The sequence below is a fragment of the Mastigoproctus giganteus genome, chromosome 5 (assembly GCF_048544385.1).
Source record: "Mastigoproctus giganteus isolate SK-2022 chromosome 5, ASM4854438v1, whole genome shotgun sequence".
NCBI lineage: Eukaryota > Metazoa > Arthropoda > Arachnida > Uropygi > Thelyphonidae > Mastigoproctus > Mastigoproctus giganteus.
The window spans coordinates 164204173-164223388 of NC_143579.1; the positions used below are offsets into that span (position 1 = coordinate 164204173).

At 37.0% G+C, this 19216-nt stretch overlaps 1 protein-coding gene across 1 annotated transcript in view; it reads left to right on the plus strand.

The window, feature by feature from the left end:
* The window catches only part of Nelf-A (Negative elongation factor A), a 152136-nt gene that overhangs the window by 83725 nt on the left and 49195 nt on the right, over positions 1–19216 (plus strand). The window contains exons 5-6 of the mRNA XM_090374701.1: positions 2629–2771; positions 14494–14560. Coding sequence (XP_090230827.1) covers positions 2629–2771; positions 14494–14560 — 210 coding nt within the window. The remainder of the gene's footprint in view (positions 1–2628; positions 2772–14493; positions 14561–19216) is intronic.

The following is a 19216-nucleotide window of genomic DNA, read 5'->3' on the forward strand; positions in this document are numbered from 1 at the left end:
AGCATAATTCTCGCTTTCAGCTCTCCCATCCTACCATCATCTGTTAAAGCAGGCTATCTCCATTGCCATATCCGTCCTTACATCCCGAACCCAATCAGGTGCTACAAGTGCCAAAAATACGGACACTCCCAAACTGCATGTCGAGGTGAGTCAGTATGTCCAATTTGTGGATCGAAGTAGCACAATCAAACTGAATGCACTGCTATGACTTCTCTTTGCCCAAACTGTAAGGGTCATCGCCCAGCTTTTTCCAAAAGTTGCAAACTTTGGAAGCAAGGAAAAAAAAATCCAGAAATATAAAGTTGAGAATAAAGTGGCATATCAGAGGCAAGAAGGCAAATACTAAAAACAGATCCAAAACGTACATATGCAGCGGCTGCTAAACAATTTCAGTCAGTAGGTACACAAACAGATGTTGCCGTTCCCCCAAATATGTCCATCGCTAATTGGGCACGCTCCATGCTCTTTGCCCCCAAACAGTGTCCTTCGTAACAAAAAACTGAACAAGCCTGTAATACCCCAATTACCATTCCAGCTAATGTAAACCCAACAGCAAAACAAAAAGTGACAGAAACCATGGTACCGAAACCACCAAATTCAACCAGAATGGATATTGACCAGCACAATGACTCCAAAGATGCCATATTAGAACTTCATGTGACTGATGAGATGAGACGTGTCCCTACTTTCCAAAGAAAGACAAAGGAAAATCGGATCGATGCAAACAAGTCTCAACTAAAAAGCAGTCAGAAACAAAAACAACCAACAAAACTGCTTAATGGAAAGAATCCTTCAATGGAATTGTAGAGGGTTTTGCAGTATAAAAGATGATTTATATGATCTCATCCACCATTATGATCCAGTAGGCATATCCCTACAGGAAACTTATTTAAATTCACAAGTGTGTCCTACTATAAAAGATTACTCTATCTTTAGAAGAGATAGAAATATCGACTTGCCAGCCCGTAGAGGAATGGCGGTTCTTATAAGAAACAACGTACCATCCAAACATATTGCTCTTCAGACTCCTTTTGAAGTAGTGGCAGTGCACATTGAAATTGGCATCACTCTTGCAATAGCATCTATATATATTCCTCCTAAAAAATCTAATAGAACTGCTACTGTCTCCTTTCTGCTTACTTGGAGACTTTAATGCTCATCATCCAATGTGGGGATCTCCAACAATTGACATGAGAGGCAAATTAATAGAATCCTTTCTGGACTCTTATCAACTTACCCTTTTGAACACTGGTGAACCTACCTATTTTCATTTTTCGACAGGATACATGAGCGCAATAGACCTGCCAATCTGTTCTCCCTCCGTATATAGTATTATGGAGTGGTCTGTTCTTTAAAATCACTAAACAGTGATCACCTTCCGATTCTCTGCAAGCTGCAAAAGCGGGCAAACTCTCCTTCACTACGTCGCTCCACTTGGAAATTTCGTAGGGCACACTGGTATAAATATGCATCTCATGTGCAGTTAAGACAATAAAATAATCCAATCTCAAACCATAGACAATGTCACAGAACATGTAACTAATCAAATATTACAAGCTGCTACCCCTGCAATACCAAAATCTTTCCCGGGGAAACAGAAACAGTAATTTTATTTTTATTTTTTTTTATATAAACCCTAAACACGAGAGGTATTAGAACCTGTAGTACTTAGTACCGTGCTTGAGTTGGAGGTTGAGAAGACGAAAGAAGATATTTGTTGACATTGGACTTTAACTTCTATAGACTGTAATTTTCAGGAAATACGTATGAAGGAAGGTCGAGCTGAGCACAGAATTGTTAACCAGAAAACAAGACAAAAAAAAAGAAAATTCAGTGAGATGTACTAATAAGTGGTCACATTATAAATTTATAAAACTGTGTAAACATGGCATGGCAAGAGAAAGAATGGTTGCAAGATAATGTGGAAGTTTGCCATCAACCACTTAGTAGTTGATTGTTGTTGTTGTTGTTGTTAAAAGTTGGTAGTTTTTTGGTTGATGCTTTCTTGCATCATTTGCCACTACTAATACTCATCTCTTTTCTGTATTTCTAAGCAACCATGGATGCAGTTTATAATAGATGATAACTCTGAAATAAGAGGAGATTTCATGTCAGCCATTGTCCAATTGAAGTGTGCTTACAGAAGCAAGCCAAAATTCTCTGGAATTTAGTTTTAGAAATGTAAATGTAATATGTAATTAGATGTTGAAAATATTATTGATTGAAAAAGAAATTTGATTCTGATTTGATTTTTGACAGTAATTTCACTCTAATTTTAGATAACAGTCAAAATAAGAACAAATTTCGATATAATATAATAATATTTAAAAGCATTTATGTATAGAGTTTTCATTTTTATGGAATTTTCTAAATTCCATGAAGAAACTTACCCTACAGTAGCAGAAAACTCACACCCCAGGCTTGCATATTTAGCAATGCTCCTGAAAGGGTTAATAATCAGTTATGCTTAAATCATCATCTAAAATGGTTAATCTTTTGCATAATGTAATTTAACTATGAAGCCATTTTAAATTTTAGTTGTTGTTTTTGTTATGAGTACTGTAAGAAATTGTTATTAATACTAAGAAAATATTTTTTTTATTTTTATTTATTATTTTTTTTTTTCAGCTCCACTGAAAGGAATTCCAAGCAGGCTGTTACCAGGAGGATTTAAATCACCTCCTAGTAGTATAAACAGATTCACTTCAGCACCACCTCAGAATAGACCTCTAGCACGACCACCAGCCGGAAGAAAAGATGGCGGAATTAAAGTTAGTGGTTTAAGATATATGACACACACACACACACAGTGATTCATAAAGAGATGCTAACCATATATGTGAAAATAAATTGTCAAGTACCAAATGATAGACTCCTCCTCCTTTCTGTTTGGTACTTAAGTGGCAAGTTTTCTGATTTTATGCTTTTTTTCCAGAGACTGAATAATGGAATCTCTCTCCCTTCTTCTGCTCCCATTCTCTCTCTCTCTCTCTCTCTCTCTCTCTCTCTCAACAAACATGTTTAAAATGGCTTCTCCATGGATAAAAGCATTTAGTGCCATCCAGTTTGTAAAGACAAATTTAGTAGCTAGTGTACAGTATGACTTTTTTGCATACTGCAAAAAGGACCTACCACAGCATAAGTCAATATACAATTAGCGTAGCCAGTTTGAAAGCAAAATCTGAATTTGTAAAATCAGAAGTCTGGACTGACTCATGCCCATGATGAAATAGTGCAATGTATGAAAAGTCTTTCAGCACAACCTGCAAAGGTCCACTTACAGACGTAGCCATGAGTTTGAATTTTTTTCAGACAACTGTCTGGTTTATTCATTTGAAGTGTTCACTTTTGAAAGCTTAGCTTGTTTCAGTTAGTATAGGCATTGGCGCCTCTGTAGCCAGGTGGGAAGGAGCAGCAGTGCGCAGCACATACTTCTTGATTAGACCGGGGTTCGAGCCTGTCACCACCAAATACGGAGGATGCAGAAAGGTTAGGAAATGACCACCGCATATTCACGGAGCAATATGGCCTTAGTTGCTAATGCCCCTAAAAACCAAATAACTAACTAACAAGTATAGGCATTAAAACCAAACATTAAATGCAGGTGATACAAGTTTAGCTTCACATTTTAACAGAAAGTGGAAGAGGGTGGCCTGAAAGTATTATTTTTAGTGACTATTTTTCATCCACTTTTCACTTCAATAGGAAAGTCAACTGCCACAACAAATTCTAATTTTCATTACTCTGATTTTTTTTGAAAATATTTACTTCTTTTCTGAATCGTCTTGGGAAGGTTGTTGTTATTTGGTTTTTAGGAGCATTAGCAGCTAAGGCCATATTGCCCTGGGGATATGCAGTGGTCATTCCCTGACCTTTCCGCATCCTCCGTATTTGGTGGTCACGGGCTCGAACTCCGGTCTAATGAAGAAGTGTGTGCTACGCACTGCCACTCCTGCCCACCTGGCTACAGAGGTGCCATCTTGCGAAGGAGAATGTTTACTTTACTCAGAAAAGAAATCAATTAAACACCTGTTTTGAGAAATTAGTCATATTACTCCTTTGAGCTATCAAGCCTTCCATTTAATGATTTTTGAATTACACATAAATGCAGGTGATACAAGTTTAGCTTCACATTTTAACAGAAAGTGGAAGAGGGTGGCCTGAAAGTATTATTTTTAGTGACTATATTATAGTTGAGGCTAACTACATCACCTTTCGAGACAAGGTGTACAAACAAATTTTTGGATTACCAATGGGTTTGAGCCTGAGTGGCTTAATGTCAGAGATCTATCTCTCAACGATTGAGCAGATACATTTGACACCTTTTCGTCCCCGTATCACATACTATGGGAGGTATTTAGACGATGTTCTAGTTATTACCGATAGTAGTACTATCCAAGACATTTTACATTCGTTTAATAATATTCATTCTAGACTCAAATTTACATTGGAAAGGGAAGATACGGATACAAAATCATTAAACTTTCTAAATTTCATGCTTACCCGGGACTCGAACAAAATACAATTTAGCATCTATCGAAAACCCACAAACACCGGTATGCTTCTACATTATAATAGCTACCACCCGTTCACCTACAAAAGATCGATTATCTTTAATCAATTTCTAAATGCCTATAAATATTCAACGACGGATTCTGCTTTGGACTCAGAAATACAAATATTAACTAGCAGATTCTTGAACAGGGGTTATCCCATTAACACAATAAATCGAATTAGGGTACAGGCTAAGGATAGGATACAAAATACTGCACCAATCAACAATAGTAATATCAAAAAATACTTTATTTCTGTCCCATACGTTGAACAGTGGCACAAACAGCTTAACAGATTCTTTAAAGATACCGAATTTAAAATTATAGCTAGGCCTATACGGAAGTTACACACTATACTGAACAATCGCTCGGTTCTTTCCGCGTTCGCAACACAAATTAATGATCTAGTATACAACATTTCTTGCGGTGATTGCGACTCGTCTTATCAGGGTTCGACGCGGTTTTCTCTTAATATTCGTGTAAATCAACACGAAGCCTCAGTTCGTGCTTCTCGTTCAGCAGCGTCAGAATTAGCCTTTCATGCCATTAACGAAAAACATACTTTTTTATTTAACGAGGCCAAAATACTTAACGTTCAACGTAATTATACGCGACTATTAATTGCAGAAACCATTGAAATTAAATTACACGAGAATTCTGTTAATGTTCGGCGGCCATATTTGATCTCCGATGCGTGGACCTTTACGCGCATGCGCGAAGACACATAATCACTATTTAAGTTGCAGGTTTAGCCTGATTCGGTGATTTTCATTCCTGTGATCACGACAGTCGGTCGAAAAGCATTGTCAGCTTCAGGAAGGAAGATCGTTTTGAATATTTTCGTTATTCTTTTAATTGCGTTAATTTTAATTTTAATTGTTTTGAATTGATTTTGAATTGTGTTAAATTGATTATTTAATTATTTATATTTTACTTTAATTATTTATATTTTACTTTAATGGACCGGTAAGTTGTCGATTTTTTCGTTTTTTCCGTTTTAATTTCTGGAGGGTATCATACGGAAGTGTTCCACGTACTATATTGAGGTAAACTCCTCTTATTAATTTACTAATATTATTATCAACGTAGAACATATTGAGTATTACAGCTCTGATTCATACTATCTAATTAATTTCCAAACTCTTATTGACTATTTCATTCACTTCCTGTCTCTCCAGTAGTATACAATCGATACACACAATTATGGGAGATTTTTTGAATGGCTTGGTACAAAATTACATTAAATCTACACTAAGGTACTCGGCTCAAAGTTACCATATTTCTTTCCTAAAATATTGCCTTCAAAACAACATCGTTCCGAAGTTTGCCAGGGTGAATTTAAATCAAAAAATTTCAGGCATAAAACAACTATCACTGGCGACATCACGTAATATTGTTAAGCTTGCCTTAAAATCTCGATATTCGGATAAACAAAAATACCTTTCCCAGGTTAGGAAGCTTCGCGATAAATTAAAAAATTATCTACATCCGAACGATTGGTCTGTATTGAAGACCTCCATAGATTTGCGACGGGAAGCACAAACCTCAGAGATAAAAAACAGACGCGTTAATAAGTTGCAAACATTATCGAATAGTTCAAGACACGTTCATGCGAATTCTAACACATTGTCGCGAGCTTGCGACCAAGTTCACACGAGTTGGGTGACATCCCCCCCCACAGACACATAACGCACTACCACAGAATATGTCGGCTAGTTCACGAACACCCCCTCACCCAGTATCCAACGAACCGACATATCAACAGGTTACAAATCTTTCCTCGTGTACACTATCGCAGGACCAGATTTCACTTTTATCCAAAGGATTAAATTATAATTTACCACCTCGAAAGCTGCCAAAAAAACAATGCGTAATTGATATTGAATTTGGACTTCGTAGTGTTCCACAAAAAGATGTATTTATTCAACAAGTTAACCAAGTAGTGAATAACATAAAAGAAACGCGACTTCCTAAATTGAATACACATGACAGTTCAGCTTTACGAGAACTTCGAGAAAATAAGGACATTATTATACAGAGGGCAGATAAAGGAGACACAGTGGTAATACTAGATAAACATGATTATATTAATAAGTTAGATTCAGTTGTGTCTGATACCTCCACTTATCGTGAAGTGGACCCGACACTGTTTACCAATTTGGTAAATCAATACAATAAAACGTTAACCACATATCGTAAAAACGACTACATTACTATGGTTCAGTTGAAGGAATTGAAGTCCAGAACATACAATATTCCTGCACTCTTTGGTCAGGTAAAATTACACAAGCCTGGATTTCCGATTCGACCTATTGTTTCCTACAGGAACTCGGCATTTTCAGCCTTAGCCACATATGTATATAACATTATAAAACCTTTTAGACAGGTTATACAATTTGGGATTAAGAATTACGATACATTATTTAATAATCTTAAAGACTGTAGACTCGGCGACAATGACAATTTATTCTCATTAGATGTTACCTCATTATATACGAATGTAAACGTTGAATACACATTAGATATTATTTGGGATATGTTAAATAAAAACTCGACACCGATTAATTATACGAAGCTGCCTATTAAGGAAATTTTTCACTTAATTAAACTATTAGTTGAGGCTAACTACATCACCTTTCGAGACAAGGTGTACAAACAAATTTTTGGATTACCAATGGGTTTGAGCCTGAGTGGCTTAATGTCAGAGATCTATCTCTCAACGATTGAGCAGATACATTTGACACCTTTTCGTCCCCGTATCACATACTATGGGAGGTATTTAGACGATGTTCTAGTTATTACCGATAGTAGTACTATCCAAGACATTTTACATTCGTTTAATAATATTCATTCTAGACTCAAATTTACATTGGAAAGGGAAGATACGGATACAAAATCATTAAACTTTCTAAATTTCACGCTTACCCGGGACTCGAACAAAATACAATTTAGCATCTATCGAAAACCCACAAACACCGGTATGCTTCTACATTATAATAGCTACCACCCGTTCACCTACAAAAGATCGATTATCTTTAATCAATTTCTAAATGCCTATAAATATTCAACGACGGATTCTGCTTTGGACTCAGAAATACAAATATTAACTAGCAGATTCTTGAACAGGGGTTATCCCATTAACACAATAAATCGAATTAGGGTACAAGCTAAGGATAGGATACAAAATACTGCACCAATCAACAATAGTAATATCAAAAAATACTTTATTTCTGTCCCATACGTTGAACAGTGGCACAAACAGCTTAACAGATTCTTTAAAGATACCGAATTTAAAATTATAGCTAGGCCTATACGGAAGTTACACACTATACTGAACAATCGCTCGGTTCTTTCCGCGTTCGCAACACAAATTAATGATCTAGTATACAACATTTCTTGCGGTGATTGCGACTCGTCTTATCAGGGTTCGACGCGGTTTTCTCTTAATATTCGTGTAAATCAACATGAAGCCTCAGTTCGTGCTTCTCGTTCAGCAGCGTCAGAATTAGCCTTTCATGCCATTAACGAAAAACATACTTTTTTATTTAACGAGGCCAAAATACTTAACGTTCAACGTAATTATACGCGACTATTAATTGCAGAAACCATTGAAATTAAATTACACGAGAATTCTGTTAATGTTCGGCGGCCATATTTGATCTCCGATGCGTGGACCTTTACGCGCATGCGCGAAGACACATAATCACTATTTAAGTTGCAGGTTTAGCCTGATTCGGTGATTTTCATTCCTGTGATCACGACAGTCGGTCGAAAAGCATTGTCAGCTTCAGGAAGGAAGATCGTTTTGAATATTTTCGTTATTCTTTTAATTGCGTTAATTTTAATTTTAATTGTTTTGAATTGATTTTGAATTGTGTTAAATTGATTATTTAATTATTTATATTTTACTTTAATTATTTATATTTTACTTTAATGGACCGGTAAGTTGTCGATTTTTTCGTTTTTTCCGTTTTAATTTCTGGAGGGTATCATACGGAAGTGTTCCACGTACTATATTGAGGTAAACTCCTCTTATTAATTTACTACTACTACATAAGAAATACATATGAAGGAAGGTTGTTCCAGAAAACGGAAGTTGAATGAATAAATGAGGAAGAAGAAAAGTTGATTCTGTGAGTTTGAAGTTGGACAGTAAAAGGTCGTTGACTGGTTCTGACACGAGTTTGGACAGTATTGAAAGAGGGAGCAGGAATTATAGAAGCCATTTCAGAAGAACAGTGCCCATGGAAATATCTATAGAAAAGGCATGCAGCAGAAACAGAACATCTATGAGACAGAGTGGAGAGACCGTTAAAGATGAATCATTAATTAACCTAACTGCCCTCTTCTGAGTGGAATCTAGAATCACAGGAAAAGTTTTGGGGGCACTGCCCCAGATGTGGGAAGAATATTCCTTGGTAGGAATAGTCCATGATTCCTTCTTCGAAGTCCTTTCTTAATAGAAAAGACTTTGCTGCTGATGATGATAACTATGACTTCTACAAAACTGCTCAATGGAAGTGTATTGAGAGGTGGAAAAAATGTAAATGAAAAGTTGAACTGGAGAAAGTCAAGTCTGAAAGAGAGGACTTCAAGTAACTGAGTCTCTGACAGGGAATATCAGAATGGATGTATGCACAAGTACCACCTTGGAAGCAAAAGGAATCATACAGTGAATAATTTGGACAACTGAGATGAACAGTGATTGAGTCAACCGATAAATGAGGTTTGGCAGACTGTCAGTGAAAATGGACATCGTTGAGATTAGAACTGAGACCATGTATATTTGTGAAATAAACAAGGAACTGTCTGGGAGGTTTGGATTTTTTTCTGTTTTTTTGTTTTTCTATCTTAGGTCTGTGTACGTCTTGATCTTTTCCTGGTAGGTTTTCTGTAGCTTGCTGTTGTTGGGCACTATTGTTGATCAGGTAGGTAGCAAAATCCTTGTTGATGAGTGTTATGTGTGATCTGTTGTTGCGGGATTGTCTGTCCATTATTATGGCCTGGTCCCAGTATAGTTTTTGAGTAAATGTCTCTAGTACAGCCTGAGGTCCGTACTTGTAATACAGTACACTTTCTTTGATCAACTGATATTTTTGCACCAACTTCTGATGTATTGTCCTGGTAACCTAGTTGTGCCTGTGAGTGTATTCCACCTGGGTATTAATATGTGTCATCTATCACTCCTGGGTCCTTGGCAATGTATTTTTTCTGTATTTCCTGGTCTTGAGTGGTGAACATGAATTCTTCAGTCTCTGGGAAGAGCCTCCCAGTCATCAACCATGCATTGAAATCCATCTTATGTAGACTTGATGGAGGCCATTGTTGTGTCTGCCATGGAATGCCCCTTCTTTGCCCATCTTTTTGTCTTTGTTTCTGCAGTCTGTGAGTGTAGTCTCTCTTGTTAAGGTTGAGCTGTGTGTGCCTTCATCTGTCTTTCTAATGGCTTGGTAGATTGGCACTGTGTTTTCCAGGAAGTATTCCTGAAAGTTCTTAATTGCCTTCTTCTCTTGTTCAGTGAGGTCAGTCAAACCCCTCCATCCTCCTTTTCAGGCTATGATTAGTCTCTTGATGGCCAGCTTCAGGTGATGTGTCAGCAGCTCTTAGTCATAATTATTCTGTTCAATCTCATAATCTGCTCCAGCTGGGTTTTGGTCCCATATATAATCCCATATATAACACCTATGAAATCCCAGTACTAATGTACTCCCAAAGGAGTACATTAGTACTGGGATTTCATAGGTGTTTATTGCTCTAATGTGTTCCTGGTATTCAGCTTTGATTTTAGCAGGCTTATCAGTTTCTGATGGTATTTCTCAGTGAGGCAGGTCTCGCTGAGAAATACCGTCATATTTCTCAGTGATCTCCTTGTGTTCTATTTGGTGAGCCTGCATCATCCCCAGATAGTTTAGGTCTCTCCCTCTGTCATGGCTTCAATGCCTTCACCAGTCTTCAGCTGGCAGTTTCAACCAACTGTATTTCACTGATTCAGTCCATTGGCCTTCTCTAGGCCAAATTGCATCCTGATATCAGTGCTGAACTCTTTGGTGACCTGAATAGCTGTTGGAGTTGATTCTTGGTTGTTCCATGGAGTGTGATATCTGTACTAGCTGTTATTGAGCATAGTGGACAGTGGGTTGAGTGCTAGTCAGAACCATAGTGGGCTCAGAACATCTCTCTGGAAGATTCGTCTTCTGATAGGGATCAGTCTGGTCATGATGTTCTTGACCTTAATGATGGTCCTCCATTTCGCCATGGTTTCTTCAAGAAAGTGTATCAGTGTTGATTTGCCTTTGTATATTTTCATTGTCTCTATCAGCCATCTGTGGAGTAGATAGTCAGAGGCCTTGCAGTAGTCTATGTAGCCATGTACAGGTTTCAGTGCTTCTTATGCAGTTATGGAGCAAGCTTACTTGCTCCAATTGACAGTGGTCAGTTGCTCCTTCTATCCTCTGCTCGTCTGCTTACATCTTGTTTGCTGCTCGGTCATGATGTTCCAAGTGGTCTGATATCTTCTTGGTTATGCATCTGGTCAGGATTTTGTAAATTGTCGGGAGACAGGTGATTGGTCTGTAGTTACAGACCAATCATCAAAGCCAGTGAATTATAATTCACCAGCTTTGTAGTGTCTTTGTCCTTAGCCTTTAGACAAGTGATTCCTTCAGTCAAATAATCTGGAATTGTCAGGGTGTCTCATTTAGATGAACCTGTGTGTGCGTGTGTGTGAGAGAGAGAGAAAGAGAGAGAGAGAGACTAAACTTCTTGTGCCAGTATTTGTGGATGTTATCTATCCTGAGACTCCAGTTGTGGGAATTCCTGATCACTTTTACTTGTTCCTTCTGAATTTTCCTTTCTGTTATCTCTTGTATATCCTTGGTTTTTTTCTGCTCTAAGTCTGTGTGGGGGTCTCGGCTGTGTGGTTAACTTTGCTGCTTCACAGGTTACCTTAGAACTCCTCAAGCACCTTCTGGTCAAGAGTTCTGTTGCTCTATGTCCAGTGTTCTCTCGTTTTCATCAAGTATTCAGTTTTCTGTTTTCCTGCTGATACTATTCCTATATCAGCAAAATCTCTTACCGTTCTGCTTGAGGATGTCCAAGCATTCTTCAGTCCTCTGATTATAGGTCCCATGTTTTCTGTGGATGTCTTTCTTGAGGATGATCTCACTTTTCTTATCAGCTTCTTACTTCTGATACCCTGTTGGTACTCAGTTGGCCTATCTTCACTCTTAGCTCTTCTTCACTTGGCCTTAAGATCACGCTTGTGACCTTAAAAATGAAATTTTAGAGAGATAAATAGCTTAGTTATACAGCGAAAATTTCAACTTCCTAGATCTTGAAATGAATTACCAAAAAACAATGTGTTATTGGGTTCACATTACGATATTTTAACAATACGATGGTGTCTCTCTGGAACTGATTAATATCATAAAGTGGGGTACACTGTATTATATAGCTACACACGTGGTGTGGAATGCGATATTTATGAATGTTTAACATTCAATTTTTGCAATTAATGTTCATATTTTCGATTTTGTTGATACTTAATACTTGGGGGGGGGGGGGAATTCGTAAACCCAGGAACTCGCAAAGCGAAAACTGCCTGTACAGTATTCCAAACAGTCTAACTATCATTAGACCTTATTTGGAATACTGTAAGCTCACTGTCTTAAATTTTCCACTATTAATGTGTTCCTCTAAGTTCAGTTGTTCCTCCCACTCTTTTCATGTTGTATATTAATGACTTTCCACTAACTGGAAATTCCATCCATAGTTTTCCCAGTGATATCACACTACATTCTGCCCTCCATTTCAAGAAACCTTTACATGTAGAAACAGTTTTAATTTCTCAAATATGCACCAACAATTCTTTAAATGCCAATCCCTAAGTAATTCTCCATTGGGATGAAGAAACAGTTAATTTCAATCCTTCTAAAACTGGTCCCTGTGTTATTTCTCGTGAAAGAGAGTATTGCTCCTGTGCTCACTTTCGATGGCACAGATATTTCTACAGAAGATCACATATCCCTATTGGGGATCACCCTGACTTCTAATCTCTCCTGGCATAAGCACATTACAACTACTGCTTCCTCTACATCAAAAATACTGGGTTAGCCTAGTAGGCAAATGATGCAAAAAAATCAAGCTTATACAGCATCAGAAAAAAAAAAAAAAAAACACGACACTTTCAGTTCCACCTATTCATTCCCTCCAATAGATGGAAACTTGTTTCAGCAAACCACCCTCTGGCTAAAGGCAAATCTGCACATCTGTTCTGCAATTGTCCTTCCTCAATTTGAATTTCTGTCCCCTCATGCGTGCGTGCGTGCGTGCGTGTGTGTGTAGTTTGAGCAAGAAGAAGAATCCCATCAGCATTGAGCTTACTCAATCCATTCAAAAAACACCTCTGTCAGATTACCTTGCAGGTGCCTAGTCTCTGGCTGCTGCTATTTGAAGAACCGAAACCTTTCTTGATGAGAGCACCCCTTTGTTCCCCTCACCATAGTTGCCCTTCTCTATACTTGTTCCAGCAGCTCTGCATCCTTCCTAAAATGAGGCTTGTATGCAGTACTCAAGACCCCTTTTGCCTATTGCCTTATACAATTGGATAATCACCTCCTTAATCTTGCTAGCAAAATTCCTGTATTTCTTTATTACTGTATTTCTTTATTATTTTCAGCATTACTTTTCTTTTTCAAATTTGACTGTACAAATCTAAAATTTGCCTACCATGGATTATTGTTTCCACATGTGGGATGATGCACCAAAAGTTCTCTCTTAAGCTCCTAGACTATTCAAAATAGGGCAGTCAGCTATGTTAAGGACCCATCTCTTTCAAATTCTCTCCACTTTCTGTCTCATAAACATTCAGTTTTTACTATTTGCCTTTTCTATAAATATTCCATGGGCATTATTCTTATGAATTGGTATCTGTAACTCTCTCATGCTCTCTTCCAAACTAGTCCAAACATATTCCTCAACCTGTCAATATCCATTCACTAACCAACACCAAACTCACAAAACTAACTTTTATTCTACCATCATTAATTCCTGCTATCCTTGGCAGCAACTTTCCTTAGCAGGTATTTTCCATAAATTACACTTACAGAAATACCATTCTTAGTACCATGCCTGTCACTTATGTTTGATACTAAGTACTGTAGGTCCTAATAACTTTCATGTTTGGGGGTTTAAAAAAAAATTAAGTAAATATTGTGGGATCTCAAAGTTAATTTTGACTACTTGAGAAATGTTTGTTGAGATTCTGTATTTCCCCTGATACCTGGGAAACCATTGAATAGTTCCTCAAGCATTAAGGGAATATAGTCTGAAAGGGCTGGTTGTATTATACAACCAGCTCTTTGAAGGCCTACTTAGCCTTCAGCTAACAAGATTTGTCTTTACACTGATGTCAACCATATCTGCAAACTCTTTTGTGTTATCTTCTAGAAATTTGTAGAGGGCTTGCAAAATGAAACCTAAACCTTAACTTTACCCTGTAAATTAATAATTGATTTGTTTACAGACTAAAGCCCAATGCCATTTTGAATTTGGCTTCCCTCTTGTATATATTAATTATACTAGCACTTTTTTTGATTAAGATCAGATATCTGTCTTGGTCTTCACCTTTTAAGCTCTCCTTTTGTACTTTCTATCTTATTCTTTTGTACTTTCTATCTTATTCTTTTATACTACGCTTTCTCATTGTTTTATTCTACTTTGTTTTAATTTTATCAACAAGATATTTTGGAAAACCTTTAGCCTGTAGCTGTGATGGGATGATGTTTCAATTATTTTTGTAAAATAAAAGCAGACAGTTTCCTTTTATGTAGATTGCTTAGCTTCAGATTTTACTACTTATCTTTGATTTACTGCATTCACATTTTATATATAGTTTGTCATATACACCATTATGATCTGTAATTTTTTTTCCTCTCCTTAGCTACTTGAAATTGGTGAACAACCGATAGGCTATGGAAGAGAAGCAAAGAGAAGGAAAAAGCAACCAGGTATTTATTTTATGTGATAATTAGAATATAATGTAAAAAATAACTATCCTATCCTTTAATTCCTGCCATTTTGTTTTAAATGGTTTTAAGAGTAGCTGCGTAATTTGCCATTTTACAATGTACCAAATATTGAGGGCTTAGCGTCGGACATCATTAACTACAAAATTGCATTTTTGTTTTGAGACAACTTTAACTTTATACAAATAACAATGCATATTATATCATAGAAATGTAATTCTCTAGTAGTTTACAAGTTAACTTGGGCTATAAACACATTTCTGGTAAACCAAGAAAATGTCAAATGACTTTTTCTTGGTTAATTACAAAAACTTTTACTACAAAATGATTTTGTAGTTAACGTTGTCTGACGCTAACCTTCGATATATACCATGGTTCTGACGTCTTCTAACATGAACTCCCTCTTTATCCTAAAATTGACATACAGTGCCCTGTGCTGTTTTTCTCTTATTCCATCTGAGAGCCTGCATTTGTTTCGCAATTTTACACAAGTTTATGGCACAGATTATGTGGCATTGGAAATTGGTTTCATTTGTTCATTGTTAAAGGTTTTTAGCAATTGCCTGCAATATTTTCTTCTGGATTTTTTTTTTTTTTTTGTGCATGACATCCACATCTCCAGTCCCATTCATGAAGTATCTTCTTCTGGCTAGAGTAGTTTCCATTGCTGCCTTTGTTCCACAGTAGAGGCTGACTGAAAATCCAGGACACACATATGCATTAATACATGAGTGACTGCTACTGATATTTGTTCATTCTGTACAAATTGAAAATCTGCCCTACCTTGAAGTATTGTTCCCGCATTTTGGATGGTGCCCCCAAAACCTCTCTCTCTCAGGCTTCTAGATTCCATTCAAAAGAGGGCATTTGAGTAAATTAATGTCTCATCTTTAATGACTCCACTCCCTGTCTCATAGACATTCTGTTTCTTCTGCATGCCTCTTCTGTGGATACTTCCATGGTCTGCTGCAACCATTCAACATTCTTTTACTGTCTAACTTCAAACTCAGAACCAACTTTACTTCTTCCTCATTTATTCATTCAACTTCTGTTTTCTGGAACAGCCATTCTTCATATGTATTTCTTGAAAATTGCAATCTACAGAATTCAAATCTAATGTCAACAATTATCTTGTTTCAACTTCTCAACCATGCATGGTACTAAGCACTATAGATTCTAATACCTCTTGTGTTTAGGGTTTTCATTAAAAAAAATAATAAAAATAAATACATACTCATAACAATAATATAAAAATAAATATATATATACTCATTACAATGTTCTGATGATGGTACTTTTCCCCATACTTTTAACCTTTTCCAGAGTGAATTTCTTGAACATGTTTGGGCCCCAAGCAGTAAGTTTTTCACTTAGTGGTGAGCTCGGTGGTGTAGCTTGATTTGTGAAATTTTGAAAATTCGTAAAAATTAAAATTCTGTACAAAAATACATAAATTCTTTTAAATATTAAATTTTTTCTTATTTTGGGTTGGCCACTCAGTATTAGAGTGATTTAAAAAATCTCATTGTTACTTTTTTTTTTTTTTTATGTAATACTGTCTTCCACTGGGGCTTAGAGGGGAACAGGTATCCTGTGTATTATCAGACACTCAGCCTAAAACACTGATGGATCCAATATCTCTCTATTACAGAAGATTTAGGAGAAGTCCGGTTGGCCTTCCTCCCTAAAATCCACTCATGTACATCTTCTTGATGGAAAGCCCTGTTACGTCACTTAGGTGGCAACGAACGTGTAGAGTGGTTCTCTTCAAAACGCCTGGTCAGCGTGAAGAGGAAAAGACCAAACCCTCCAGCATATGACAGCACGACAGAGCAAATGGCCCTCAGTCCCCAGCAGCTTTCACTCTCCCTCTTACGGCAGCGAGAGGATCAGAGTGGAAGTAAAGGGTGCTAAGAATCTCTGGGTATGACCATGCACGGAAACTGAACTTGGCCTGTTATAACGTAAGATCACTCATCGATGAAGACAGGATATTAGAGCTGGAAAAGGAATTAGAAAATGTGAATTGGAATACATCTGTTTGGCTGAAACAAGAAGAAGAAATGAATCACTTATAAATTTATCAAGTGGAAATCTGCTGTACACCAATGGAAACAGTGAAAGGAGTGAAGGTGGAGTTGGCTTTCTGGTCCATAAAGATTTTAAAAACATTTTGGAATTCAAAAGTACATCACAAAGGGTGTCAAGACTAATACTCAAGATTTCTAAGAGGTACAAGCTAAAGGTTATAATGATTTATGCACCAACATCGGGCCATGATGATGAAGAGGTTGAAGAAATGTACACCGAAATTGAGAGTCTTCTAGATGAGCAGAAAACCCACTACACTATTATTATGGGCGACTTCAATGCTAAGGTTGGAAAAAGGCAAAACAGCGCAGAAAGAGGAACTATAGGAAATTTTGGAATTGGTAAAAGAAATAAAAGAGGTGAAAGACTTGTGCAATATGCAGAATCTCAAGGACTCTCAGTAATGAACACTTTTTTTCAAGAAAAGGGTGAACAGAAAGTGGACATGGAAGAGTCCAAATGGATTAACAACTAATGAAATCGACTTCATCCTCACTAACAGAAGATATATTGTGAATGACGTTACCATCTTGAATAAGGTAAATGTTGGAAGTGATTACAGAATGGTAAGATGTACACTTGATATAGATGTAGGAAAGGAAAGGAAAAAATTGACTCGAGTAAATAATACAAAGGTCTTTGAGATAACAGAGGAGGAGAAAAAGCAGTATGTACTGGAACTTAAGAACAAGTTTGAGCTTCTGCAGACTGTTCAGGACCAAGATATCGACGAGGAACATTACAACTTTCTGAAAGTGATAAAGCCCAAGAAACCTATAGGGAAAAAGAAATCCAAAGAAGAAAAAATTAGTCAAGAAACACTTGTCATGATGAACCGAAGACGACAAATGAAGAGCAAGAAAAACACTGACAGGAAGAAAATTGAGTATACTGAGTTATGCAAAGCCATTAGAAAGAGACTCAGACAGGACATAAGAAGATTTAACACAAGAAAAGTAGAACAAGCATTAAGGGAAAACAAAGGATTTAAATCAGCAGCCATTAGCAGTAATACAGAAAGACAAATGATACTGAAACTGAAGAATAGCGATGGTGTACTTATAAACAGTAGAGAAGGCATAATTCAAATAGCAGAAGACTACTATAGAGAATTATACAAGGAGCGAGGGAATGATGCCAGCAGTGGGGAAGATGGATTGCAAAGTAGCAACACATACAACATACCCGATATTCCTCCTGATGAGGTAGACCATGCATTCAAGAAAATGAAGAATCAGAAAGCCCTGGGGGAAGATGAAGTTACTGTAGAGTTGTTAAAATTGGGAGGAAGTTGTTAAAATTGGGACATAACACAAAAACTGGCAAGGCTCTTCACAAAGTGCATTAGAAAAGATGTGACGCATAAGCAGTGGAATAATGCAATCATAGTTTTGCTGCATAAGAAAGGAGATAAATCAGAAATTGCAAATTATAGACCAATTGGCTTGTTATCCCACATCTACAAGTTGTTCACAAGGGTCATTACTAACAGATTAGAAAGAATACTTGATGTGAATCAACCGAAAGAGCAAGCTGGCTTTAGGACAGGATTCTCAACTATGGATCACCTTCACGTAATATCACAGCTAATGGATAAAGCAAATGAATAAAAAACACCATTATGCCTGGCATTTGCGGATTATGAAAATGCATTTGACTCCATACAGCATGAGGCAATGTTTCGGGCACTGGAAAGACAAGGCATAGACACCCCATATATTATGATTTTGAAGAAAATATATCAAATTCTACCTCCTTTATTAGACTAGACAAAGACAGTAGGAAATTTAAAATCGAGAAAGGAGTTCGACAAGGAGACACAATATCTCCGAAGCTGTTTACTGCTGCCCTTGAGGAAGCTTTCAGAAGATTAGACTAGTCGCAGAAAGGAGTCACTGTGAACGGAGAGTACCTAAACCATTTACGATTTGCAGATGACATTGTGGTCATAAGCCACGATCCCAAAGAATTACAGGAAAATCTTAATCAGTTATGCACAGTTAGTAAGGATTTTGGACTAAAGATGAATATGACTAAAACAGAAGTAATGATGAACAAGTATGCCACAGAAAGGGAAATAATGATTGAAGGAGCAGTAATTGAAAAGGTGGAGTCATATACTTCTCTGGGACAAGTTATTAGCTGTAATAATGATAAATGGCTGGAAGTCAAGAGAAGAATAAATTTTGGGTGGATAGCATTCAGGAAATATAGTCACATACTGAAGAACAATATCCCAGTTTGTCTGAAACGTAAAATAATGAACCAATGTATACTCCCCACCATGACTTATGGAAGTGAAACTTGGGCACTCACCAAAAGAATGGAAGAGAAGCTGAGAACTACACAGCGATGAACTGAACGAATTATATTGGGAATCAGAATGTTAGATAAGAAGAGAAACATATGGATTAGGCATCAAACTCAAGTAAAGGACATTCTTATCAAAACTAAAGAACTAAAATGGTCTTGGGCAGGACACATAGTTCGAAGACATGATGACAGATGGACTAAGAAAATAACAGAATGTACCCAAGAGGAGCTAGA